This window comes from Hipposideros armiger, unplaced genomic scaffold (assembly GCF_001890085.2).
Source record: "Hipposideros armiger isolate ML-2016 unplaced genomic scaffold, ASM189008v1 scaffold_7, whole genome shotgun sequence".
NCBI lineage: Eukaryota > Metazoa > Chordata > Mammalia > Chiroptera > Hipposideridae > Hipposideros > Hipposideros armiger.
The window spans coordinates 7,846,380-7,869,626 of record NW_017731357.1 but is presented as its reverse complement, the minus strand read 5'-3'; the positions used below and the strand labels follow the sequence as shown (position 1 = coordinate 7,869,626).

The following is a 23,247-nucleotide window of genomic DNA, read 5'->3' as shown; positions in this document are numbered from 1 at the left end:
TGTCTTCCTTGATTATTTTCTTTTTCTCACACTTAAATGTGATCCATCAGCAAATTTTACTGGCTCAACCTTTAAAATATACCTAGAACACAACCACTTCTCACCACTGCCACCTTTATCTAAGCTACTTTTATTTCTCCCCTGGATTATTTCAGTGGCCTCCTAACTGCTCATCTAGCTTCTACCCTTGCTCCTCTAGAGACTATTTTCAAGCCAGAGAATAATGCAGGGCTCCTTTTATATGGAAATCAAAACTTGGGACTTTAGCAAGGCATTTAGCAAGGTCTCTCATAATATTGTGTGGTCAAGAAGAAAAATACAGGCTAGATGATTCATTGTATAATCAAACAACATACGCCAAAAGGTGCTAATTAATGGACTGATGATATCAAGCCGAAGGAGCTCTCCAAATGTTCTACACCACTTTGTCCTTTGCCCAGTGTTGCCTTTTATCTATTATCAATAAGTTGGATGAATATATAGAAGAGTTATCAGATCTATGGATAAGGTCCAAATACATTAGAGCACAGAAATAGAACCTAAAATGTTGAAACAGAGTGGAATAATGTGCCAAAACTAATAAGATAAAGTTGAAATAGGGTAAGTATAAAGTTCTGTACTTTGGTCCAAAAAGTTCTGCCCTGCTCAAGAACGGGATACACACAATTTTGTTAACCAGCACTATATGGATGTAACTGTTAAAAGAAGTCCATTAAATGTTAGGCAGCATTGTAAGAATAGATATTTTGGGGGTAGTGGAAGGAACATTGGTTCTAGCATCAGAAAACTCGGTCAAATCCCAATTCTGCTACTTTGGCCACTTGAAATTCTCTAATCCTTACTTTTTTCCTCAAGTTGATTGTGAACTTAAAATGCATTAATATGTCTAAGTTCTAAGCACTTGTGTGCAATAAATATGACATAGAAAAGTTACCATTTACAATAAAGTAGGTGGCTATGCCACTACATTTTGTCCTAGAAAAGATGGTGCTTGGAATGAATTCCAGGTGCCATACTTACAAGCAAATTGGAGCTACTTCCAAAGACAGTGACCAGGATAGATGAGCAACTCAAAAGAGAATATAAAGAAGTGCTGCAGGGGCCGACCGAGTGGCACGTTGGTTAGGAGTTGGCTTCGGATGCCAGCTCTGAGCAGCAGGGCCCCGGTTCGGATCCCACATGAGGGCCAGTGACGCTGTGCCCTCTACAGCTAAGATGGTGAACAATAGCTCGACCTGGAGCTGGGCTTCCGTGAATCACTGGCAATGGCATAGGCTGCAGTGGGGTTGGCTGGCAGCGGGCATGAGCCTTCGTGAGCTGCTGTTAGTGGCGGCTGGCCGGTGAGCGACTGCCTCACCCGGGAAGAGCACAATGATAATACCAACATGGGCCAGTGAAGTGATGTCATCCACAATTAGACTGAAGAACCAAAGGACAGCAACTTGACTATTCCCCTACCCCGATTCCCCAAAGCTGTTTCCTCCCCCAATTCCCAAATAAAGTCTTTAAAAAGAAAGAATTGCTGCAGCAATTGGAAATAACTGGCTCGAAGAACAGTGGATTCAAGAGACACAGTATCTACCTTCAGATATGTTATGGTATGCGGCATGGCTTCCTGGAGGGCTCCAAGAGGGAGGACTAATAATGGAGGATGGAAATTGCAAGAATGTGGGCAAAATAGCATTTGGGGATGCCATGTGAGCGATTTCAGCACAATTGGGTGGTTGGACTATATGGCCTTCAACAAGACAGCAAGATATTTCAACAAGATATTTCAACAAGATATTCAACAAGATATTTCTAGGACGCTGTTCATAAAGTGGTTTCTAATAAGTTCTGCCTCAAAGTAATCCAGAATCTCCACTATCTTGGGTTGGGCTGGTTTCTAGCCTTGCAATTATCCCACCTTCTCTCCAGCTCTAGGACCAACCTCTTATTTCTTCAATCTGCTTTCTTTGACCGGTTTACTCTTGCTCTCTACTTTATGAATTTCTGGTCATTTAAAATGTCATCTTTTTCTGAACTATCCAAAGGACACAGTAAAAGGGGTAATTTGTGGACACTTTTGGGGAGATGGGCCAGCAAAGCACGATTTCTTGGTTGCTGAAATAAGAAGGTAAAATGTGAATTAAGAACAGAACTTAAAAGCTCCAGAATTGGAGCTGTGGACCAAGAAGTGGGGAGGGCGCCGAGCCCAGACAAGGCTTTTACTGAGAATTTGGCTTATAGAAGATTAAGTAGAGACCAAAGGCCCCTAGGCTAGAGCCTGCTGGCCTACTACAAGTACTGAAGAGTTTGCTCAACGCATGGCTTCCCGTTTCCGGAGGCAAAAGGAGGCCTGGGTTGGTTGCTCAGCATCTCTAGCCTGTTCCAGAATGCAATTGGGAAGGTGCCTGGGGCAAGCAGAGAGGCTGCTCACCTCCCGCCGGGCCAGGGCCGGTCAGCTTCCCTCCTAAGTGACCCCAGGGAATCTTTTTTTTTCCAGCCGCTTGTAGGGGAAAATTGGCTGCACGCCGGTTGCCAGCGACGCGACCGCCAGTCCGGCGCGGCTGGGGTGAAAGAGGACGCTAGGGGGAGGGAGCCCAGGCTCCTGACTGGCTGGGGAGTGAAGGCTTATTTGCATAACGTTGTCTGACGGCACCTGATTGGCTGAAGCCAGAGGGGCGGCGGTGGGGTGATTCCAAGGGCCCCTCAAGTTCTGACCCGGAGACCTTTCCGTTCCAGAGTTACCCCAGTGGCTGAGTTGTTTCGCTGCTCGGCGGGAGCCAAGGAGGCTCGGTTTGGGAAGTTTTGCAGGCAGGTGCTTGAGCCATCTTTCTCTTATAGTGTTTAAGAAATGTGAAAGGACAAGGGCTGGAGTCAAGAAACTGGGGGATGGAGAGTGAATTAGAGAACAGAGGAAGGAAAGAAATAGATCAGGAAAGGGGTGGAGGTCAAAAAGAAGGCGTTAGGAGCTTTCTCCCAAGGTGGGATTTTTTTTTCCTATTCGGAATCCCTTTGCTACATCACGTGCATTTCCTTTTTCTGCGAGTTATCACATTTTGCTAGAACTGGGAAGAAAAGAGGCAGGATTCAGGCATTTCATTACTCAAACCTGAATACTAAGTTTTCATCCAGAGGCGTAGATACCTAAAATATAAAGAGGGTCTGTCATTGGGACAAAATATGTTTTGATTAATGAGAGGCTCAGCTACTGGAAATTCGATATTTGTTTCTCTCGAGTTTTTGTCTTGCAATGCTTTGTCTCTCGTTGGACATAAGAATTTGAAATCAACCTGGACTATTTTGTACTCTCTTGCTGCCTAAGCACTGGGATGTGTGTGTCTGTGGCTTACCGTATTTCCACATTATTAAGGTTTCTGGCTCTTCCCATAAATACCTCTAGACTATGATGAGGTCCGATACTAAGTACAAATAATCTTTGTAAAGTACTTTACAATTTACATAATTTTAAAATCCATTATCAACAAAAATTTGGCACAGCCCATGGGAGAAGCTCCATTTTATTGATAAAGAAACAGGCTGAAAAAGTTTCTAAGTCTCCGTGTGTGCAAAGAGGGATGGCAAGATTATTTTAATGCTTCAAATTTATATAATGCATTTTGCTCTCTATATTTTTCTTTTCATTGATCCTCCCAAAGACACTGACAGATAGGTTGAGCAGGTAACATTATTCCCATTTTATAGATAAGAAAACATGGGCTATCATCTGGAGCTAATAAGCCTTGGGAGGGGGTTCCCCAGACTGATCTGTCTCCAGGGGTCACTTACTTGTGTCCCATTGTCAATAGGTGAGTCCTTGTTGCACCAAGTCAATTAGGAAGACAATTAGGAAGATGGTTTGCCATGGAAAGAAAACTTAAATATAGATTGTAGGGTGAAAAAAAGAGGGAAAGAAATCCCTTTATTATATGCTCTCTTCTTTTGGCACTTTTTGTCCTTCAAGGAAACACTGTAATAAAAGCACTGCTGGAAGGTTTTAGAGAAAAACTCTTTAAAATTAGAAACTTGAGTCTTGTTGAGTTATCTGTACGACTGTTGGAGAAAAAGGATATGGCAGATGAAGGATATGGCAAAGGAAGTGAAATGGTAAAACAAAAACAAAAATGAAAATGGGCTGTGGTTTGGAGTCCCAAAGTGAAATTTATGGTGCAAGGCTGTTAGTTAAATCCAGCGATTTAGTACATACGTGAGGCCCTATTAAACGACTTTGTTTTTTAAGAACTATCTTTGGAAAGGAACATTTCAAACTCCCCTCCCCAAAATATTATTGGACACTTACCCACTTTTCTGTTAAATGATAAAAGACCCAACACCAGGCCTATTACCCTCTCCTGGCCCTTTGCATCTCTGAGTAGCAGGACTTGGACTAAAGTAAGGAATTTGGCTACTTCTTCCCATTGCCACAATTGATCTCTTCGAAAAAAATGTGCAGATCTGATGGTGGGTCACTATTCATCCCTGGCAGCAGGTGTTAACAGGAAAGCTTGGGAGAGGCCTCACCAGGAGGGAGGCAAACGCCTCAGAGGCTCCCCTCCCCCAGCAGCTGGCCAAGGCCAGGGCCACAGGGGGAGCACTAAGTGTCCACGTGCACCCAGCAAGCCCAGCCACCCATATTACGTAAGAGACCCCAGATAGAGTTGCGGCTGCTGCGGGTCCCTCTTCCCCGACGGCTAATAATAAACCAGGACAGTAATTTCCGCGCCAAGGCCACTATTGATGCGGGGTTGGGGGGCTCACTTTGCAACCAGGGCGCGTGCATTTTGGCCATCCCACCCCGGGAGTGCACGTAAGGCCCACCCAACCCCGGCACGCCAGCCCGCCCTCCTACTGGTCCGGAAGCTGGCGCCTTCTTTACCCGCGCGGTGCCCGGCCCTCCCCCGTCTGCCTGCTCTACTGTTCTAGCCCTGCCCCGCCACTGCGTCCTCGCTCCGCCTGGGTATCAGGCGAGAGGCGGAGCTGGTACTGTGCGCCCCGCCCCCGCTGTAGAAAGGTCCAGGAGAGTGTTACTTGCGGTCATCCTGGCTCAGGACTTTTATCTCTGCTTAGCCGGGAGGCGGGAGGAGGAGACACCGGGGGTGGCCCTGAGCGCCGGCGACACCTTTCTGGGGCTCTATAAATTGCGCACCTGGGATGGGTAGGGGGCCGACACCACCACCGCCGCCCGCAGTCACTGTCTGTTCACTGACCACAGCACCGCCCGTGGGCAGCAACCGCCAGCGGCGAGAACACTGAGCTACTCAGCTGCAGGGGATCCAGGAGCAAGAGGAGGTGGGTGCCCCTGCCCCATCTCAGCCCGGGTCAGCGTGGGTGCTTGGACTCAAGCTTTTCGAAGGCAGTCTGGAGTGTGGAGCACCCCTTCCTTCTCTCCGTGGCTCTAGGCGGGCGAGGAGGTGGGACAGTTGGGCTGCGGGGAACCACCTGGGCGCCGTCCCAGGCGAGCAGTAATCGGGGGAGGGAGGTGCGTGCGGGCGGCGGTGCCGGGCACCTTAGCCGGGTGAATAATATTCTTTTTCGTCCCGGTCTCCCAACAAGGCCAGAGCTCGACCCACGGACCACGCGCCGCCATCACGAGCTTTCGGACGCCAAAGCCAGGAGAAGCCGCACATCCCCGCAGGGTCCGGCTGTGAGCGAGACGACAGTTGGAGAGGGTGGAGGAGGAGCCGGGAATCCCGTCGCCGCTCGTGCTATAGCCAGGTTCCCAGCGCGGGCATCTGAGAGCTCGTGAAGGCGGGAACTCCCTCGCCCCAGCCGGCCCTCCCGTGCCCCTGTGCCTCGGCGCCCGCGCAGCCACCATGATGCAAATCTGCGATACCTACAACCAGAAGCACTCGCTCTTTAATGCCATGAACCGCTTCATCGGCGCCGTGAACAACATGGACCAGACGGTGATGGTGCCCAGCCTGCTGCGCGACGTGCCCCTGGCCGAGCCCGGGCTGGACAACGATGTCAGCGTGGAGGTAGGCGGTAGTGGCGGCTGCCTGGAGGAGCGCACGCCCCCGGCCCCGAGCCCGGGAAGCGCCAACGGCAGCTTTTTCGCGCCCTCCCGGGACATGTACAGCCACTACATGCTGCTGAAGTCCATCCGCAACGACATCGAGTGGGGGGTCCTTCACCAGCCGCCACAACCGGCGGGGAGCGAGGAGGGCAGCGCCTGGAAGTCCAAAGACATCCTGGTGGGCCTGAGCCACTTGGAGGGTGCGGACGCCGGCGAGGAGGACCTGGAACAGCAGTTTCACTACCACCTGCGCGGGCTGCACACTGTGCTGTCCAAACTCACGCGCAAAGCCAACATCCTCACCAACAGATATAAGCAGGAGATTGGCTTCAGCAATTGGGGCCACTGAGGCGGGCCGACCGCGGCTGCCCAGCACCCTTCCCGGCCCCATCTCTCGCCCTCTCTCTTTCCTCAAAGCTGTTTTCTTTCTGGCCTGTAGGGCTCGTTGGGCTGACTGCAAAGTTGGAGGGTTGCGTACGTGAAGGGGGCGCAGCGGGGCTGCTTGGGAAGGGGGCCCTCTCTTGGGAAAGGAGAAGAGAAGGAAGTGGTGGCCAGGGGGTGCGGTGGGGGTGGGATCAAGGACCTCCTTCCTACCCGCGGGGTGGAAGGAGGCTGTGCTCTTTTTTGGTGGGAATGGGACTGGGCTGACGCCCTGCATTCGATGCCTGTGCCTTTCCTGGAGTTTCTTTTTTGTTCTTTCCGGAGGAGACGGGGCCATGCCAGGGCGCGGCGCTGGGTTGCCACACTTGGGAGCTCCGCCTGGAGCTGGGCGCTGGGGAAGGCGGGGCGCGCAGCAGCCTCCCGCCTCCCCGCGGTTGGGCTGGTGGAGGCCACAGCGTTGCTAGGATTGCATCAGTTTTCCTGTTTGCACTATTTCTTTTTGTAACAGTGGCTCTGTCTTAAGTATTTCGAACCTCCTCCTTGCTGTGAAACTTCGGCGATTCCATTGTGATAAGCGCACAAACAGCACTGTCTGTGGGTAACCGGTACTACTTTATTAATGATTTTCTGTTACACAGTATAGTTGTCCTGTGGCACTCCTTCCCCGTGCCTTTCACGACACCCCTCCCCCTCCCCAGTGTGTGTAAGTTGGCACTGTGCCGACTTGTACAAAGCTTGCCACTCAGCCAGTTGAAATAACATGAGAAAGTGGACTTAATTCGAAATGGAACCAACTGACATTCTATCAATATTGTACATAGAATGATGAAGAGTTCCACTGTTGCTATATGTCTTAAATTTATTTAAAACGTTTTTTAATCCAGATGTAGACTATATTCTAAAAAATAAAAAAAGGTAAATGTGTTAACAAAACTCTATAAAAGTTTCTTGCTCTTTAATCTGTTGATCAATGGCTTAGTAGTGAAATAAAAATAAATTTAATTGAGTTTTTAGCAAAAGTAAATTTTATTTTCCCTCTGGTATTTCAAGGTGTGGTGGATAATAAATCATCTGTCAGTATTCAGATTTGTTTGGGAAGTAGCTACAAGACAAAATTTACTTCCAAGCTTCTTATTTCTAATTCAGTGCCAACGTAGGCCCGTACACCTCAATAAAATGTTCATAAATATTCAAAGTATTTAGAACGGTACATATATTGTATTTTCCAACCAAGTTGACCAGCTTATTGGACTCCTTAATTAATTAACATTTTGGTTTTTTTAAGAACCTCGAGCACAAACAAGTGTTTTGAGGCATGAAATTTTATTTGAAAGGTGGAAATTTCTCTTGGCTACTGAGTAGTAAAGAATTAGAAAAGAAACACTGGCTAATATTAATGCACACACCTTGCAGGTCTTTATTTACAAGTGTTTTAGGTTGCTCTTAAGAGATACTTAAATGTGTTATAACATGTTCTCTGGCCTCTTTCACTAGTTCATAGTGAAGTGGGAAGCTTTGTGAGGCAGTGTCCAGCAATGCTTCCAGTTTTCCAGTGAGCCAGTCTGTAATTGTGGACAGCAGATCTGGTCACTGCTGCAGTAGGGCTGTTGGAAACACTTAGATGCCATCATGATGCTTTCCTGGGATGGTGGGACGGGAAAAACACACTGCTGGGTATTTATTTCATTACTTGTTTAGGGGGAAATAAGTGTTAGATCAACTGCAGTTTTCAAACTTGCAGTCATGAGACATCTCTAAGCTCATAAAGCTTGAATTTAAAATACAAATAATTTTGCAGTTTAAAAAAAAACAACCAAAAAGTTTTTTGTGGTGTGAACTGCTCAAATGGATTATCAGCTTTTAGCAGCAGTGAGAAAATGGGGAAGTGTCAAGACTGGGATGCCTGCTGCTGCCAGAGAAAGTTAATCGTTAATATATAAAGATAAGCTGGGCAGCACCAAAAGTATGGTATACAGCCTCTTGCTGTTTATCCCCTTTAAAATATCAAAGTGCGAGCAAAAAATACAAAGGACACTACAGAAGCCACATGGTAGAAAGAAACACCGAGACTTTGGAGCCAGAACGTTGTTCAAGTCCTATTCTTACTACTATCACATTTGAAATTAGGCATAATAAATACAATGCTTACTTCATGAAGCTGCAGTGAGAATTAAATGAGATGATACATAGACTGTCTGAGACTTCAAAGTTTTTTTTTAGGAAATCCTGAAGGATTGTTGGTTCGTGACTCCTTCGACCCCCTTGACTGCTCCAGGAATATATGTAACATGGGACAACATATCCATTTTAAGGAAAAGCATAATTTCAATTACAGACATGAAACAACAGGTAAACGATTTCTCAAAGTCTTGAGGGAGAGCCTGAATTAAAATCAGAATGTCAAAAGTTTGGGCAGATAACAAGAATATTATGAGATGCTAACTGCAAATTGTTTTCAGAATGTCCCTGTAGTTTATAGAATACACAAAAGTACATGATAGGAAAACTAAACTGGAAGTAAAGAGTGACCAGTTAACTATTTTTGAAAATGTTACTTTATGTAAAAGGATTTTTATATATAGCGATTTGATTCTAACCTAGGAGTAAAGATCACTGTTAAACATGATTGGATTTTTTATGAAACTGAGGTTTCCCAGGCCAAATAAGTAAAATTCCACTCATAGTAATTACTATTTTATTCATCAGTTTATGAAACAAAACAGGTCAAATCCCCAGCAGATTCACCTGTTAGAACTTCTCAAGCTGTTCAAAATTTTGCTTAACTTCTGAGGTAAAATGATAAGGGACTTTCTTTTCAGAACATCTTTCCTGAGGAAGCTTTATAGATCTAAAAAGTTGCAAACATTGTGTGGCCCCTCCTTAAGAGCTCTCCGAGATCCTGGTTGTCTGACAGTGCCCATCCCCATGACAGTTTGTGATTAAAGGGTAGGCATAGATAGATGAACTGGACAAAAAGAAACAGCTTAGATTGCAATTGATTACCATCCAGACATTTACACTTGATAAGAATTTTCTACATCAAAACCTCACTCCAAAGCCTTTGAAAAGGCCTGCTTTGGCCTCTCAAACAACTTTCTGCTTTGCTCACTTGGGCTTTTTCATGTTTTACATTTACAGTGTTCCTTAGTTGTCTGTCCTAATTTACTCTTTCTCTGAACCTGAACCCAATTGTTAGAGAGCCTGTCATGGCAGCTGGGATTACTACTCTTTGGACCAACTTGAAAACTAGTCTAACTAGTTTTTTTTTTTAAACAATTAAAAAAAATGAAAGTAATTGTCATTTGCATATGCCTCAATTCCCCTTATTTTCAGTTGCTGAACAAAAATCTTTTGGGAAAGAGTGTCTCCTGTCCACCTCCCCCACCTTCTCCCTTTCTTCTGTGTTTCTCAGATGTTTGCAAATTGGACACAGTTCTGTTGGATCAAGGGCTCAAATCTTATATAATACACCCTTTTTTAATAAAGGTAATTACCTTTTTATGGGACAATTTTTACCCCCAACACAAAAAACATCTGGACCAGGAGCTTATGAAAACTCTATACATGTAGACTATTGGTCTCTTAAACTTAATTATTAGTCTTTTTAAAATTTCAATCTTTATATCATTTCTGATCAAGATTAAATTGCTTTAATTTGCAAGATAATGTAAACTTAAAATTTATTTATTTATTTAAGGTCATGTCCAGTTTTTTTTTTTTCAAAAGTCAGGAAAATTTAAAGATTGTTCTTGAGTTCCTGTAAACACTTTATTAGGCCTCCAGTTAGTTCATTTGGGACTGTGTACAACTTTCTGATAAGTGGTGGAGATTACGATAGTCTAATATCAATAAGCATTTCTGTATCTGGAAGCCAGTATCATCCTTTGCCTCATGCAACCAGGGCTTCCTCCCTCAACGCCCATCCCCCACTTTAGAGGGCCCCATGCTGACTCTTTCAAGGCCTCGTGACTCCCCATAGAGCAAGGAGTTCTCACAGCCAAGGGAAGGCCCAGAGCTTGTACCCTGCATAGAGACCACGTTTGCATACCTAGGTCCCCAGAGCTCCCTATCCAAATGGCCCTGAGCCCATCTGCCCTGAGTTTGTCCTCCTGATGGTGGTCATGCTGGGACAGGGCTTGGGCATGCAAATCAGGCTGTCCAAAGATGAAGCTTGAATAAGCAAAATAAGGGGGTGGAGCATAAGCTGGAGGTCCCCCCGCTGGGTTTTAGGATGAGCAAAGGGTTTGAAAGCCTGCAGAAAGGAAATAAGTGAAAGCAGCTCAAGCTTTAAGATCTCTTCCAGTATTGGCAAAGGAGTATTTCATGGTTTTGCTCCCTATTTCTCACATTCCTCGGGAGTCTCCCTAATTCGTTGAAAGAATGCTAGGTAATTAATGAAGTGTTGATTAAGGAAAAGGAAAACCACATTTGTGCACAGAGCTTTTCTAGCTGCTTGCTATTCAGTGCTTGATTGGTAGTGATTATAGTGAAGACCCAAACGGATATGTCTTCCATAAACCGTGAAGATTTCACTTCCTCAAATTTTCTTTCATCCTTTTTAAAAACATTTTTGGCTGTTTTCTTTTTAGTGTCAAAAATCTTTGTCAAAGAAGAGCCGAAAAGTAATAGTGGTGCATCTGTCTAAACAAGGCCTGTTAAAACCACAGCTATCTCATCAGCCCTTCCTGTTTTGGCATTCTCTATTTTTAAGAGGAACATTTTTTTGGTACCTTTCCATTCTTTTTCTTATATTTTATTACTTCTTGGTCTATTGTTTCATAACAATTTGCTGAGCAGTTTTAAAAATTTATCTGCTGGTATGCCCAACTTCAATAATCTCAAACTGGTAAGAATTTTGATTAAAGAAAGTTCTTATAATTTAGTTAAGAACAGGGATATAGATGGTAACTTTTCGACATTGAACTGTTTAGAGAAAGCGCTTTCTAATACAGTAGATAAGACTGACAAAATACTAGCAAAACATAGAGCCCAGTTCTTTAATTTAGGTAACTAAATAAACAATGTTGGTGGTGGGGAGTTTTCTAGAATCTGTTTTACTTTTCAATACCAATCTTACTAGTGTTGATAGGTGCGAGCATTCAGTTAACAGGATGAAACTGAGCATGATTCATTTGATGTTTTCAAAGGTAGAAACTAACTTTGTAGTTTTTTTTTCCTTCTGAATACCACACTGCTGAGGTAAAGAATGTTGTAGCTTGTGGGGTGAGCTCAATAGGGCCAATTAAAACCTGACTACTCTTCCACCATGTTGAAATACCTGACAGAACTTGCTGTGTCCTTGGATAATGGCATTTTTTTTTTCTTCTTAGCAGACATCTAATTGAGGAGATTTCCTGTTTTGTAGTCAAGGAAAGATGAAAACAGACGTACCACATTGTTGGTTCAGACCAAGGTATTTAAAATTTTCCAGTTGATCACAATGTGATATTAATTGTAAGCCTTGCTTCTCTAAAAAAAAATAATTAAACATACACATTGTGAAAGAACACGCATATGTTCTATAGTAGTCAAACTATGTGTAGAATGCAAGGAGTGTAGTTAGTGTACTTTAGTCATTCAAAACAAGGTGTAGTATTTTGTGGCATGTAATTGACACTGCAGCTTGTAACTCATGGATGCTCCGGGGGTATAATTTAGTTTCTGTTGTGATAAGTACTTGTTGATAATTCTTTCATAGCTTAAATATTTGGGGGACAGGGAAGTGCCAGAAATTTTGATGTTTAATCCAGGTGTTTGGGACTGGGAGGAATCCCAGAAGCCCCTAGCCCTTTCCCTCTAGTGGGGTTTGGGAGCAGAGGACAAGGCCTGCTCCCTGTAGCCATATTGGGTCCAAGTGGAAACAGGGAGGTGCCAAGATAAGCCTGTCTAATTTAGTCTTTCCAAATTTACCAAATGTCACCCCGCTGTCCCTGGGTTTGCGTGATAAGAGGAGTGGTGCAGAAAGGCAAAGTATGTTTTGGACATTACCATCCACTGGAAGCTTGAGGAGTAGGGAGGTAACCATGCTTTTCTGATAGCAGGTTGTGATGCCTTTTTCTCTGACTAGAAAGGCAGCAAACATGAGGTTGAAACATATGATAAAGCCATTTTTGTCAGTCCAGGATAGTTGAATAACCCGATTCCAGCAATTAGGCATCCCTCTGTTAGACACCTTATGAAACTACTGTTTGCCAACTCAGGGTTGGCCTGATTTTGAGGTAGAAGGAGTGAGGGACAAAAAAAGACTAAAGGGGGCAATTATATAAGGGGGACAAGTAGAATGGGAGGAAGAGGAGACTTAAAATGAAAAGAAGAAATTGAAAACTTCCAGAGAACCTGTGGCAAAAAAGTTTGCAAAGTGATTTCTGGCCCTCCATTCTCTTCTGCAACATGGCCACCTTCCATAAGAGGTAGAATCTCTGTCTCCTCATCTTCAATTTAGGTGGGGCTTTATGGTTGCTTTGAGAAAATCAATGTGGTCATCACTTCCAAGACTAGGCCATAAAGGGTGATACACCTTTCTTTTGTATGAGATCCATGACTGTCTCTTCAGATGCTCACCCTTGGAACCCAGCTTCCATGCTGTGAGGAAGCCCAGGCAACATGGAGAGGTCACATGTAAGTGTTCCAGCTGACAGCCCCACTGAGGTCAATAGCCAGCATCCCAGTCAATAGCCAGCATCCCAGTCAATAACCAGCATCCCAGTCAATAGCCAGCATCCCAGTCAATAACCAGCATCCCAGTCAATAGCCAGCATCAACTACCAAACATGTGAAGCAGCCCACTGTTGATTCTACCCCCAGCTTCCGAACCACTCCAGCTGACATCAAGTGGAGCAGAGAGAAGCTGTCTCCATCAAGCCCTGCCCACATTTCAGGCTTGGGTGCAAAAGTTTTTCATTCTTGTAAGTCACTAAGTGGCTTGTTACACAGGAATAGATAATTGGAACAGAGACCTTTTCCCACATTTTAGGAGATTGTAGAACTAAGTGAAAACAATTGAAAGCAGAATGTAATCTATGGAACAGGGTCTATTTTTATCACATTTACCTAACAAACAAACAGCTCATAATAAACCTTTGGAGTTTTATTCATCTGATGGCTGGTGTAGAAAATAGAAGGATTAGAAGTGATGGATGATTAGAGAGATGCTGTAAGTAACATTTTACTGTTCTGTTAAAACTCAGCGTGGTAGGCAGAATGATGGTCCTCCAAAAATGTCCATGTTTTAATCCTTGGAACCTGTGAATATATCACCTGACATGGCAAGGGGTAATGAAGGTTGCAGCTAGAATTAAGGTTGCTAATCACCTGACCATCAGATGGAGAAATTATCCGGATGGGCCTAATGTAATCACATGGGTCTCTTAAAAGTGGAAGTAGGAGGCAGAAGACTCAAAGTCAGAGTGATGCAGCATGAGAAAGCCTCGATTTTCCTTGCTGGCATTGAAGATGAAGATGGCCATGAACCAAAAAACGCAGGCAGCCTCTAGAAGCTGGAAAAGCAAGGAAACAGATTCTCCCTGGAGCCTCCAGAAGGCATGCAGCCCTGCCAACACCTTAATTTTAGTCCAGTGAGACCCATTTTAGACTTCTGACTTCCAGAATTATATGATAATAATTTTACATTGTTTGAAGCCACCAAGTTTGTGGGAATTTGTTACAGAAACACTAGGAAACTAAAACACTCAGACTCTCACCTCTGGCCAGAAAACAAAAAGGTTATACACTCTTGGCAGTTAATCCATTCATTGCCTTTGGGCTAGCTAAAATATAGAATTTCAAGCGCAACAACTTGTTGAAAACAGTATTCAAAGGTTCTTTTCGTCTTTTTTTTTTTTTATGAAAGAGACTTTATTTTTCTTTTAAGCTCTAATCTTGGTGACAGTAGCCCTGCATAAACAGACACTATTTATGGTGCTGCCATTGCATTACTAAAAGGGCTTGCTTCAAATATAGCAGCATTATTTATTATGTCTTTTGTGGTTAAGATCTTAGACCCACTCTCTGTTTATTTTTATTTTTTAATTCTTCTTTTCCTTCTAAAAATATTTTGTTATCTTTATGTATAGTATTTATTTCTCTACCTCCTTTCATTATAATTTTTGTATTTTTATTGAGATATAATTGCATGCAATAAAATGTACAGATCTTAAGTATATAGTTCGTTAATTTTTGATAAATACATACACCCATGTAATCGATACCTCAGTAAAGGTACATAATATCACCATCACCCTAAAAAGTCACCTCATGTTCCTTTTTGTTTTTTATTCTTTTTTCTTTTTGCTGTTCCATCTGGGTGATTTCTGCTATTTTGTCTTCTAAATCACTGATCCGATCCTCTGCTTCATCTAATCTACTGGTGATTCCTTCGAGTGTGTTCTTCATTTCAGTTATTGTATTCTTTTGTTCTACCTGGTTGTTTTTTATGATTTCTGTATCCTTCTTTATGTCCTCCCTAAGTTCCTGAAACATTCTTATCATCAGTGTTCTAAACTCTGTCTCTGAAAGGTTGGATACCTCTATTTCATTTAGTTCCATTTCTTGAGGTTTCTTGTGATCTTTTACTTGGGACGTGTTTCTTCATTCTGGCTGTCACGCTGATTGCTTCGATGTATTAGATCACCAGACTTGACATGGCCTCTTTAAGTCCTTCATTTAGAGGTTCTGCTCATCTAGTGTCCAGGGAACTTCCAAGGTTGAATATCTTATAAATTATTTGTAATTTTGGTGTGATCCTGGGAGGCAGTCGGCACAGCGTCTATCTATTCCGCCATCTTACCACCCTCATGTTCCTTTTTGATCATCTCCCTCTTCCCCATGACCCAATCAGACCTATTCTGATTTCTATCCTTATATATTAGTTTTGCCTTTTCTTGAAATTGATATGAATTGAATCATACAGTATGTATTCTTTTGGGTCTGCTTCTTTCCCTCAACATAATATTTCTGAGATTTGCCCATGCTCTTGCCTAAGTTCATCTTTTTAAATCTTAAGAAAAACCACAATTTTATTTTGAAAAAATTCCAAACTTACAGAAAATTTGCAAGCATAGCACAGAGAATTCCCATATTTACCCAGAAACCACATTCAAGTTTTATGAATTGTCCCAATTATGCAGTTTATATTACCTATAAAGGATCCAATATAGGTTCATGCTTTGTACGTAGTTGCCAGGTCTCTACAGTCTGTTTCAATCTTGGACAGTTTGAGTCTTTGAGTTTCATGCCCATGACATTTTTGAAGATTATAAGACACAGTCATTTTGTAGACTGTTCCCCCAGTTGGGTTTGTCCAATGAGTCCTCATATCCTATTAAGTGGCACATGATGTCAGTTTGTACATTGTCGGGGGGGGGTGGTGGTGTACAATTTGTTTATTTATTTTCCTATTGATGGACATTTAGGTTGTTTCCATTTACAAAATCTATTTCTTTTAGCTATTATGACTAAAGCTATAAATAACATTCTAGTTCAAACCTTGTTTTGATAAATACATAGGAGTGGAATTGCTAGCTCATATGATAGGCATATGTTTAACTCTATAAGAAACTGTCAAAGAGTTTTCCACAGTGGTTATACCATTTACCCTCTCACCACAATGTATGAGAGATCCAGTTGTGCAGCCCCTTTGGATTAGTGGTGCTTTCACCACTGGTACCTAGTACTCCTAGTTCTCATTGAATGGTGATGAGTTAGTGCTGGGAAGGAGCATCAAAGCATTTTCAATGGAGAGAGGCATATTAGGTGCTGTCTTGGTGAACATGAGGATTATAGGAAAGGCAGTTGTAGAGAGATGAGGTAGAAAGATAGGTGGCACCCCATAGTGAAGGAAAGCCTGGATTTAGGGGCAAAGAATCTGGATTTAGCCCCAGTTCTGCCAGTTTGTTCTGGTTCCTAGAGGAGTTAATTAGCTTCTTGAATTCTTTATTTTTGCTTTTGCAAAATGGTAATATTACCTCACAGACTTAATAGCAATAGCAATGAACTACCACCCAGTGCACACTTATTTTGTGTACTTCCCTCAAAGGAAGAAGGAAGTCATTATTGCTATGACTGGTGCAAACCTCATGCATTATCTCATTTTTCCTCACACGAACCTTATGAAGTAGGTATTAATATTATTCTCATTTTATAGATGAGTAAATTGTGTCAAGGACTGCTTGTTGTTTCTCAACCTGTTCTCCCTTTATTCCTTCAATTTTTAGTTGGGAACTCGGTCACCACAAATAAAAACTACACTTCTCAGCTTCCCTTACAACTAGGAGTGAACACGTGACAAAGTTCTAACCAATGAGCTGAAAGCAGAAGTGTCATATATGACTTCTAGGAGCCCTCTTTAAAAGATGTCAGAGTAACTTTGTTCCTTTCTCTTTCTTGTTGAATGGAATGCTATGGGATGGCTGGAGCTTCAGCAGCCATCTTGGATAATGAGGTGGCAGCAATGTGTTAAGAACAGCAACGCAACAAGAAAGAAGGGACCTGGGCTTCTGATTGTCATGGATGGCTTACTTCTGGACTTTGTTTTCAAAAGCCAGAAATAAACAGCTATCTTGTTTAAGCCACTATAGCCATTTCTATTGCTCATGGCCAAATCTAATCCTAATACTGAAATAAGTGTTTAAAGAAGTTGTTATAAGAAAAACAGTCTTCAAGATATTACAAAGATTAAATTATAACTTGTAAAATCTTTGAGTATTTGTTAATTCTTAATTAAATTTGAGAGCCAGGGAAAGAAGAAAAAGGAAACCCTTGAGGTAGGAACTCCTTTTATTTCACCTGATTTATTATTTTAGGCTTTATAAGATAATGCAACCAAATGCTGGAGTATTCTGACTAATTATTTAATCTGTGAATTTTCCAGGCCTCTTTTTCTTTCTCTTATTTTTTTCTCCTTCATTTACTTTACTGCTTATTAGCATATGCACTGATGAGAATTCATACTAGAAGCTTTAGAGTCTTGTTAATAACTCTCATAAGGACATTTAAAAAGCATAAACTCAACCTCAAAACAGTCATTCTTTAATCGGGGCTGACAGGGAGTGGGAAGGCAACTAAAGGAACTGGAATGGTTCCTACCCCTCACCCCTCTCCAATGTGATGTTGGGAAGCAGAATAAACAGGAAGTGGGATGTGTGGGGGGGTAGTAGCTGGGAGAGACACTCCAAAACAGTGTGCACCTGCTCAACACGAACTCAGAAGGAACAAAGTTCTAACACAAAAGCCCAATCCCTCCCTCACTTCCGCCCTGCTTTTTTTCTTTCTTCTGTGTTAGGGTACACTGAAATCAAATGCAACAGCTCAGATGTAGTTCCAGAAATTTCCAGTCTAGCAGGGAAGACTAAATGTAGACACACAATTCAGCAACATCATGAAGGAAGTAATGGAGTTGTGCAAGGCTCTGGGAACATGTAAGAGGAAGCTTCTATGGAAGTGATGCTTCATTCAGGAGATATTTATTGGGCACCTACTATGCACCAGACATTGGGCTATACTGGTGATGATAGTGATCGTTACATAGTCCCTGCCCTCAGACACTGATAGTTCAGTGGAGAATACAGAGAAGTAAACAAAACCTAATAAATGCTATGATAGGTGGGTGCAGGGTGCTATGGGAGCACAGAGGAAAGGTCCTTCATAAACCAGGCCTAGGGATTGAGCAAGAGTCCCTTGGACAAAGTGACCTCTACTCTGAGATCTGATAGAACAACATGGATTAGCCAGGTGAAATAGGGTTGGGATGGATTCTCTAGGGCTATGTCTGAGAGCCTGGGGACAGGGATGGGTAGAGGATGAGAGATGAAGGTGAGACATAAGCAACATCATGAAGCAACTTTTAAGAACATGCTAAGGAGCTGCCTCCTGGTATGATGCACTGAGGACACATCACTTCTGTAATTGTCCTGCCCAACATGCACACTATATATATGTAACCATGAGGGAACATCAGATAGATCCAAACTGAGGGGCATTCTACAAAATGGCTGGCCTAGGCTCTTTTAGAAGTGTCAAGGTCTTAAAAGGCAAAGACTAAACAACTGTCCCAGAATAAAAGAGGTTAATCAAGGAGACAGGAAAACTGAATGTCAATGTGATCCTGGATTAGCTCCTGGACCAGTAATGTCAACAACATCTATGTCTGTATCTCTTTTGCTATAAGGAACATAATTTGTTCTATTGGAAAAATCTGAATGAAGTCTGTGTATTAGATAATTGTGTTGTAGCAATGTTAATTTTCTGATTATGAAAATTGTATTGTAGTTATGTTATTGTTTTCATTCCTAGGAAATATACACCAAAGTATTTAGGGGTATTGTGTCTGCAATTGATTATCAAATGAGAGAGAGAGAGAGAGAGAGAGAGAGAGAGAGAGATGGGATATCTAGATGAAGGGTATATGGAAAGTTTTTTATACTACTTTTGCATCTTTTGTGTAAGTCAGAATTTATTTTAAAGCAAAGTTTTGTTTAAGAAAAACATGTTTAACATTTTGGACTTTATCTGAGGACAAGAGGAAATGGTGGGCTATTGGAGGGTTTCGAATGATGTCTCATTCTGTAGTGCAGTGACTGGTTCAATCTGGCATTGACTCATCGCCAGCTCTTAGGCTCTTATAATCATCTACAACAGGTGAGTGATGATCATGGCCTCAAATAACATGAGGGCAATGGAGAAGAGAAGTGGATAGAGAAATGAGATACCTAGGAAGTGGAAATCAGAAGACATGACAGGGTGTTATGGAGATTATGGAGAGGGAGGAGTCAGAGGTGGCCTTTGGGATTCTTCTTGGAATGACTGAGTAGAAGTGCATTACATTTGTGAGTTAAGTACTAGAGGCAAAGGAGCAGATTTTAGGGGAAATGATGATTTTAGTTTTAGACCTTACCAACAAGCCAGATCTAACTACAGCCTTTCCCACTTATGTTGATGGCAACTCCTTCCTTCCAGTTGCTCAGAACTTTGGAGATACTCCTGACTCCTCTTTCTCTCACAAGTCACATCCAAGTTGTCAGAAGTCTTATTATTGGCTCTGTCTTCATAAAAAAAATATCTGATCACTTCTCACCACCTCCACTGATACTGTGCTGGTTCAAGCCAACACCTGGATCATTTCACAGCTTTTTGACAGGTCTCCTGCACCTACATTTCCTCTCTACAGTAGCCAGTTGGATGTCGTTCAAACAGAGGTAATGTCACCCCTCTGATCCAAACTCTCCAATGACTCCTAATATCTCTCAATGTAAAAACCAATGTCCTTGTAAAGGCCTTTAAGAGTGCATGGAATGGTTTCTAGTACCACTTTGGTCTCATCTCATACTCTTCCACTTGTGCACCCTATTCCAGTCACACCAGCCATTTCAATTCTCTTTAAACTTGTAAGACATGCCCCAGCCTTGGGAGTCCTTGCTCTTATTGGCCTCTTTTCTGGAATACTCTTTCCTCGGATATCAATATGACAAAAAACCCTGAAATGACAGTGAGTTAAACAAGGTAGAAACATTTCTTTCTGTTGTATAAAGGAAACATGAAGGTAAGGTGTCCAAGGAGGCTATTGTGACCCCATGGCATGCCCTTAGGACCCAGGCTCAGCCTTTTTGTTTCCATAGCTTCAGCCTCTTTCTTTAAAGGTACTTCATGGCACAAGATGAATGCTGGCACCCCAGATATCATGTTCATATTTCACACTGCCACCAGGAGGGTAGGCAGAAAGAAACTCTCAACTGAACCAGTTCCATTATAAGCAGCAATCCCAGCCCTTCCACAAATAATTCTGTGTATATGAGTAGTTCTTTGTTTACGATTTACTCACAACTTAACAATTTGAAAGCCTCTTGAAGGACTTTGGCTTTTACATTGAGAGACCACATTTAGTTGCTAGGAAGGCTGGAAAATGCAGTTGTTTATTTCAGGTGGCAGCATGCCCAGCTAAAAATCAGTTCTGTTACTAAGGAGAAAGGGGGGAATGGATATTGGCAAAGGTAGCTAACAAGGCATCTTATTTCTAATGTTGATGACTTCACCATTACCTTAGCCTCTGCCAGCCCAGCCATAGGCCCTGGTTCTCCATTGCCCAACTTCATTGTGGGAGGTGGTTGGTAGGTAGCCTGGGTTTTGAGCCACATTGGTGAGGTAGGAGGAAGGAAGGACAAGTTAGGAGCGAGGGCATGGAAGCTCTGGACATGTGCAAAGGGGAGAGGAAATCAGAGCTCTGGTCTTTGATGAATCGATGACTAAACTGAAGTTTGAGTCTTACTGTTGATGTTTATCCTTATTTCTCTTTTCTCTGTAGTCATTCACATTCAGGGTGGTCTGTGTGTAATTTGGCATGAGATATAGGTGTTCTGCCAGGGTTGGGTGTGAAATGTGTCTGTGTTCAGAGTTTCTCATATTTCCTATATCCTTTTTCATTTTCATTTCAGCACAGGACGTTAATGCTTTTTAGCCACATGTTATCACATGTTACCTAGTGCAACTTGAATGAAGAGACCCAAATGTGAGTGAAGCTTTGCTACCAAGAGATAGACAGGACTTAACATTACAATAAATTACAATAATATGTTTTTCTGAGGTGGAAACTTCTTTGTGAAAGGAATGTGTATATCAATTTATCTGTTTTAATAAAGTAGCAGAATTGAGGGGTTGCTAGAGTTCAAAAAATTAAACACCAGGTGATCATTTTCTAGAATTTGATATGTTCAGAAATGCCTTTTAAAAACAAAATACCTTTTAAAAGCAAAATGTACACATTATAATATATTATAATGTATTCCTTAGAAGAAAGTCTTTAGGGATATCCAGTATTCTCCAGCTACTAGTTATATCTGCATGAGTGACAGGAAGAATTTTATTTTCTATTATCTTTTAAAAAAATGATTGGTTTGTATAATTTTTTTTATTGTACATAAAACCCCATCCTCAAACCCAAGGCAGGACAAATAACAAAGGGGTGATGCATATTACTCAATGAGGAGGCAGCTAACAGGTGAATGCTCCCTTGTGACACAAGTGTTGCAGCCTGTGGCATTGCAGTGGTGGCATGTGGGCTGGAGGTGGAGGGAGCCCCTACTTACACCATCTGAGTTACCAAGAAACTCTGTCCTAACTCCATATAAATGAAAATTCCTTTGAAGGAGATGTGGTTGGGTAGTTTCCCATTCTGTTGTAAGGATAATGTCTAAGCAGAAAGCCCTCTGGGTTTGCTTTGTTCAGACACCCAGGGTAAAATAATCAAATCATGGCCAACATAAGTGATTTGTTTTAAAATTTCCAACTCATATAAAGATTTACCATGCAAATACCTATTTGGGGGAAGATTGGAGAAAGGATAGGGATCTTTTAGGTGTGGAACACTGAGAAATGGAGATGGTTTCAAAATTTGAAGCCAACAGTGATATGGACACTTGGTAAAATTTTTAAATGTATGCTGCATGTATAGCAAAAGGAAAGGTAGAAGATGGGGGCTGGGGTATTGAATGGTGGAAATGGAGTCATAGAGAATGAGAGAGTATGACCAACATGGAAGGCATCTCTGATGATGGCAAGGAAGTCATGAAGAGCATGGCATTGCTGGGCAGGACAAGCCTGCTGTTGAGGAGAAGATGAGAGTTCACATGCAAGGTCAGAGCCAAGGTCTATGAGAGGAGAGGATGGGAGGAGTCAATCTCAATATTTTTCCTCTGGAAAATGCCTCTCAGAAGGTAGAAATAAACATTTTGATATTTGTGTTTTGTAGTATCAAATGCATTCCCACCTCAGCAAGCTAATTCCCTCCCCAAAGGTGTGTTTGTAAAGCTAAAGAAACAGCTTAATTGTCTAATATAATGGCTGGTAGAAATTCTAGCCTTTTCTGCATAAAGCTCAATTTCTTACTAGAGACTCTTCTCTCATGGAAATACACTATTGTCTGAAGTTAGTTACAGAGATCTGATGATTATTCCAAAAGAAAATAATTGCCTACATTTGTTGATTTAAACCTTTTTAAAAAAAATTTTATTGGGGAACAGCCATGGTCATTGGTTACACATTGCTTTCATGCTACAATGGCAACAGTTGACTCTTTTAGGGAGGGCGCAGCTCAGAGTGGCCCATGCGGGGATTGAACCGGCAAACTTTGTGTTATCAGCACGACACTCTAACCAACTGAGCTAACCAGTCACCCCCCTGATTTAAACCTTTTCCCAAAAGAAACCATTTCTTCTTTCAATTGAGAAAACAATCTTATCTAAAAAGAGTAAGTTCTTATTTGTGGTAGAAATTCCCTTTTCAAGGTGAGCCTATGATTCTATGCATTCGTGGACACCATGTCTTGACAGTTCATGGCATCATGAGCATCACTGCTCTATCAGAAAGAAGCACTGTGTAAATTTTACTTCTTTTTTTTTTTTTAAAGATTTTTATTGTGGAATTGGGGGGGTGGGAACAGTGCTGGGGAATTGGGGGAAGGGGAACAGACAAGTCGCTGTCCTTTTGTTCTTCAGTCTAGTTGTGGAGGACGTTGCTTCACTGGCCCAAGTTGGCACCATCATTGCGCTCTTCCCGGGCGAGGCAGATCAGTCGCCGGCTTCTGGACGGCCGCTCACTGCGGCTGCTGGCCGCTCACGCTGGCTGCTGGCTACACACGGTAGCCCATGGCAACCCACTGCCACAGGGACTGCAGCCCACGCCGTCGCCGGCGACTCACGGCAGCCCAGCTCCAGGTTGAGCTGTTGTTCAGCATCTTAGCTGTAGAGGGCAGTGTCACTGGCCCTCATATGTGGGATCCGAACCGGGGTCCTCTGGCGTCCCAAGCCAGTTCTTAACCATCGCGCCACTCGGCCGGCCCTAAATTTTACTTCTTGACTCAGGTGATACTGTTACCTGTTTAT

The 23,247-nt window shown here is 42.6% G+C and overlaps 1 protein-coding gene across 1 annotated transcript; it reads left to right on the top strand.

The window, feature by feature from the left end:
* Nucleotides 1-4,987: 4,987 nt before the first annotated feature.
* Nucleotides 4,988-7,312, top strand: MID1IP1 (MID1 interacting protein 1). Its single transcript, XM_019648633.1, has 2 exons — nucleotides 4,988-5,271; nucleotides 5,536-7,312. Exon 2 carries the CDS (start codon nucleotides 5,796-5,798, stop codon nucleotides 6,345-6,347), a length of 552 nt encoding a protein of 183 aa, XP_019504178.1. The 5' UTR covers nucleotides 4,988-5,271; nucleotides 5,536-5,795; the 3' UTR covers nucleotides 6,348-7,312.
* Nucleotides 7,313-23,247: the final 15,935 nt, after the last annotated feature.

Excerpts from the sequence above, each read along its gene's own strand:
- MID1IP1 (XM_019648633.1), top strand. The coding sequence starts at position 5,796 with ATGATGCAAATCTGCGATACCTACAACCAGAAGCACTCGCTCTTTAAT.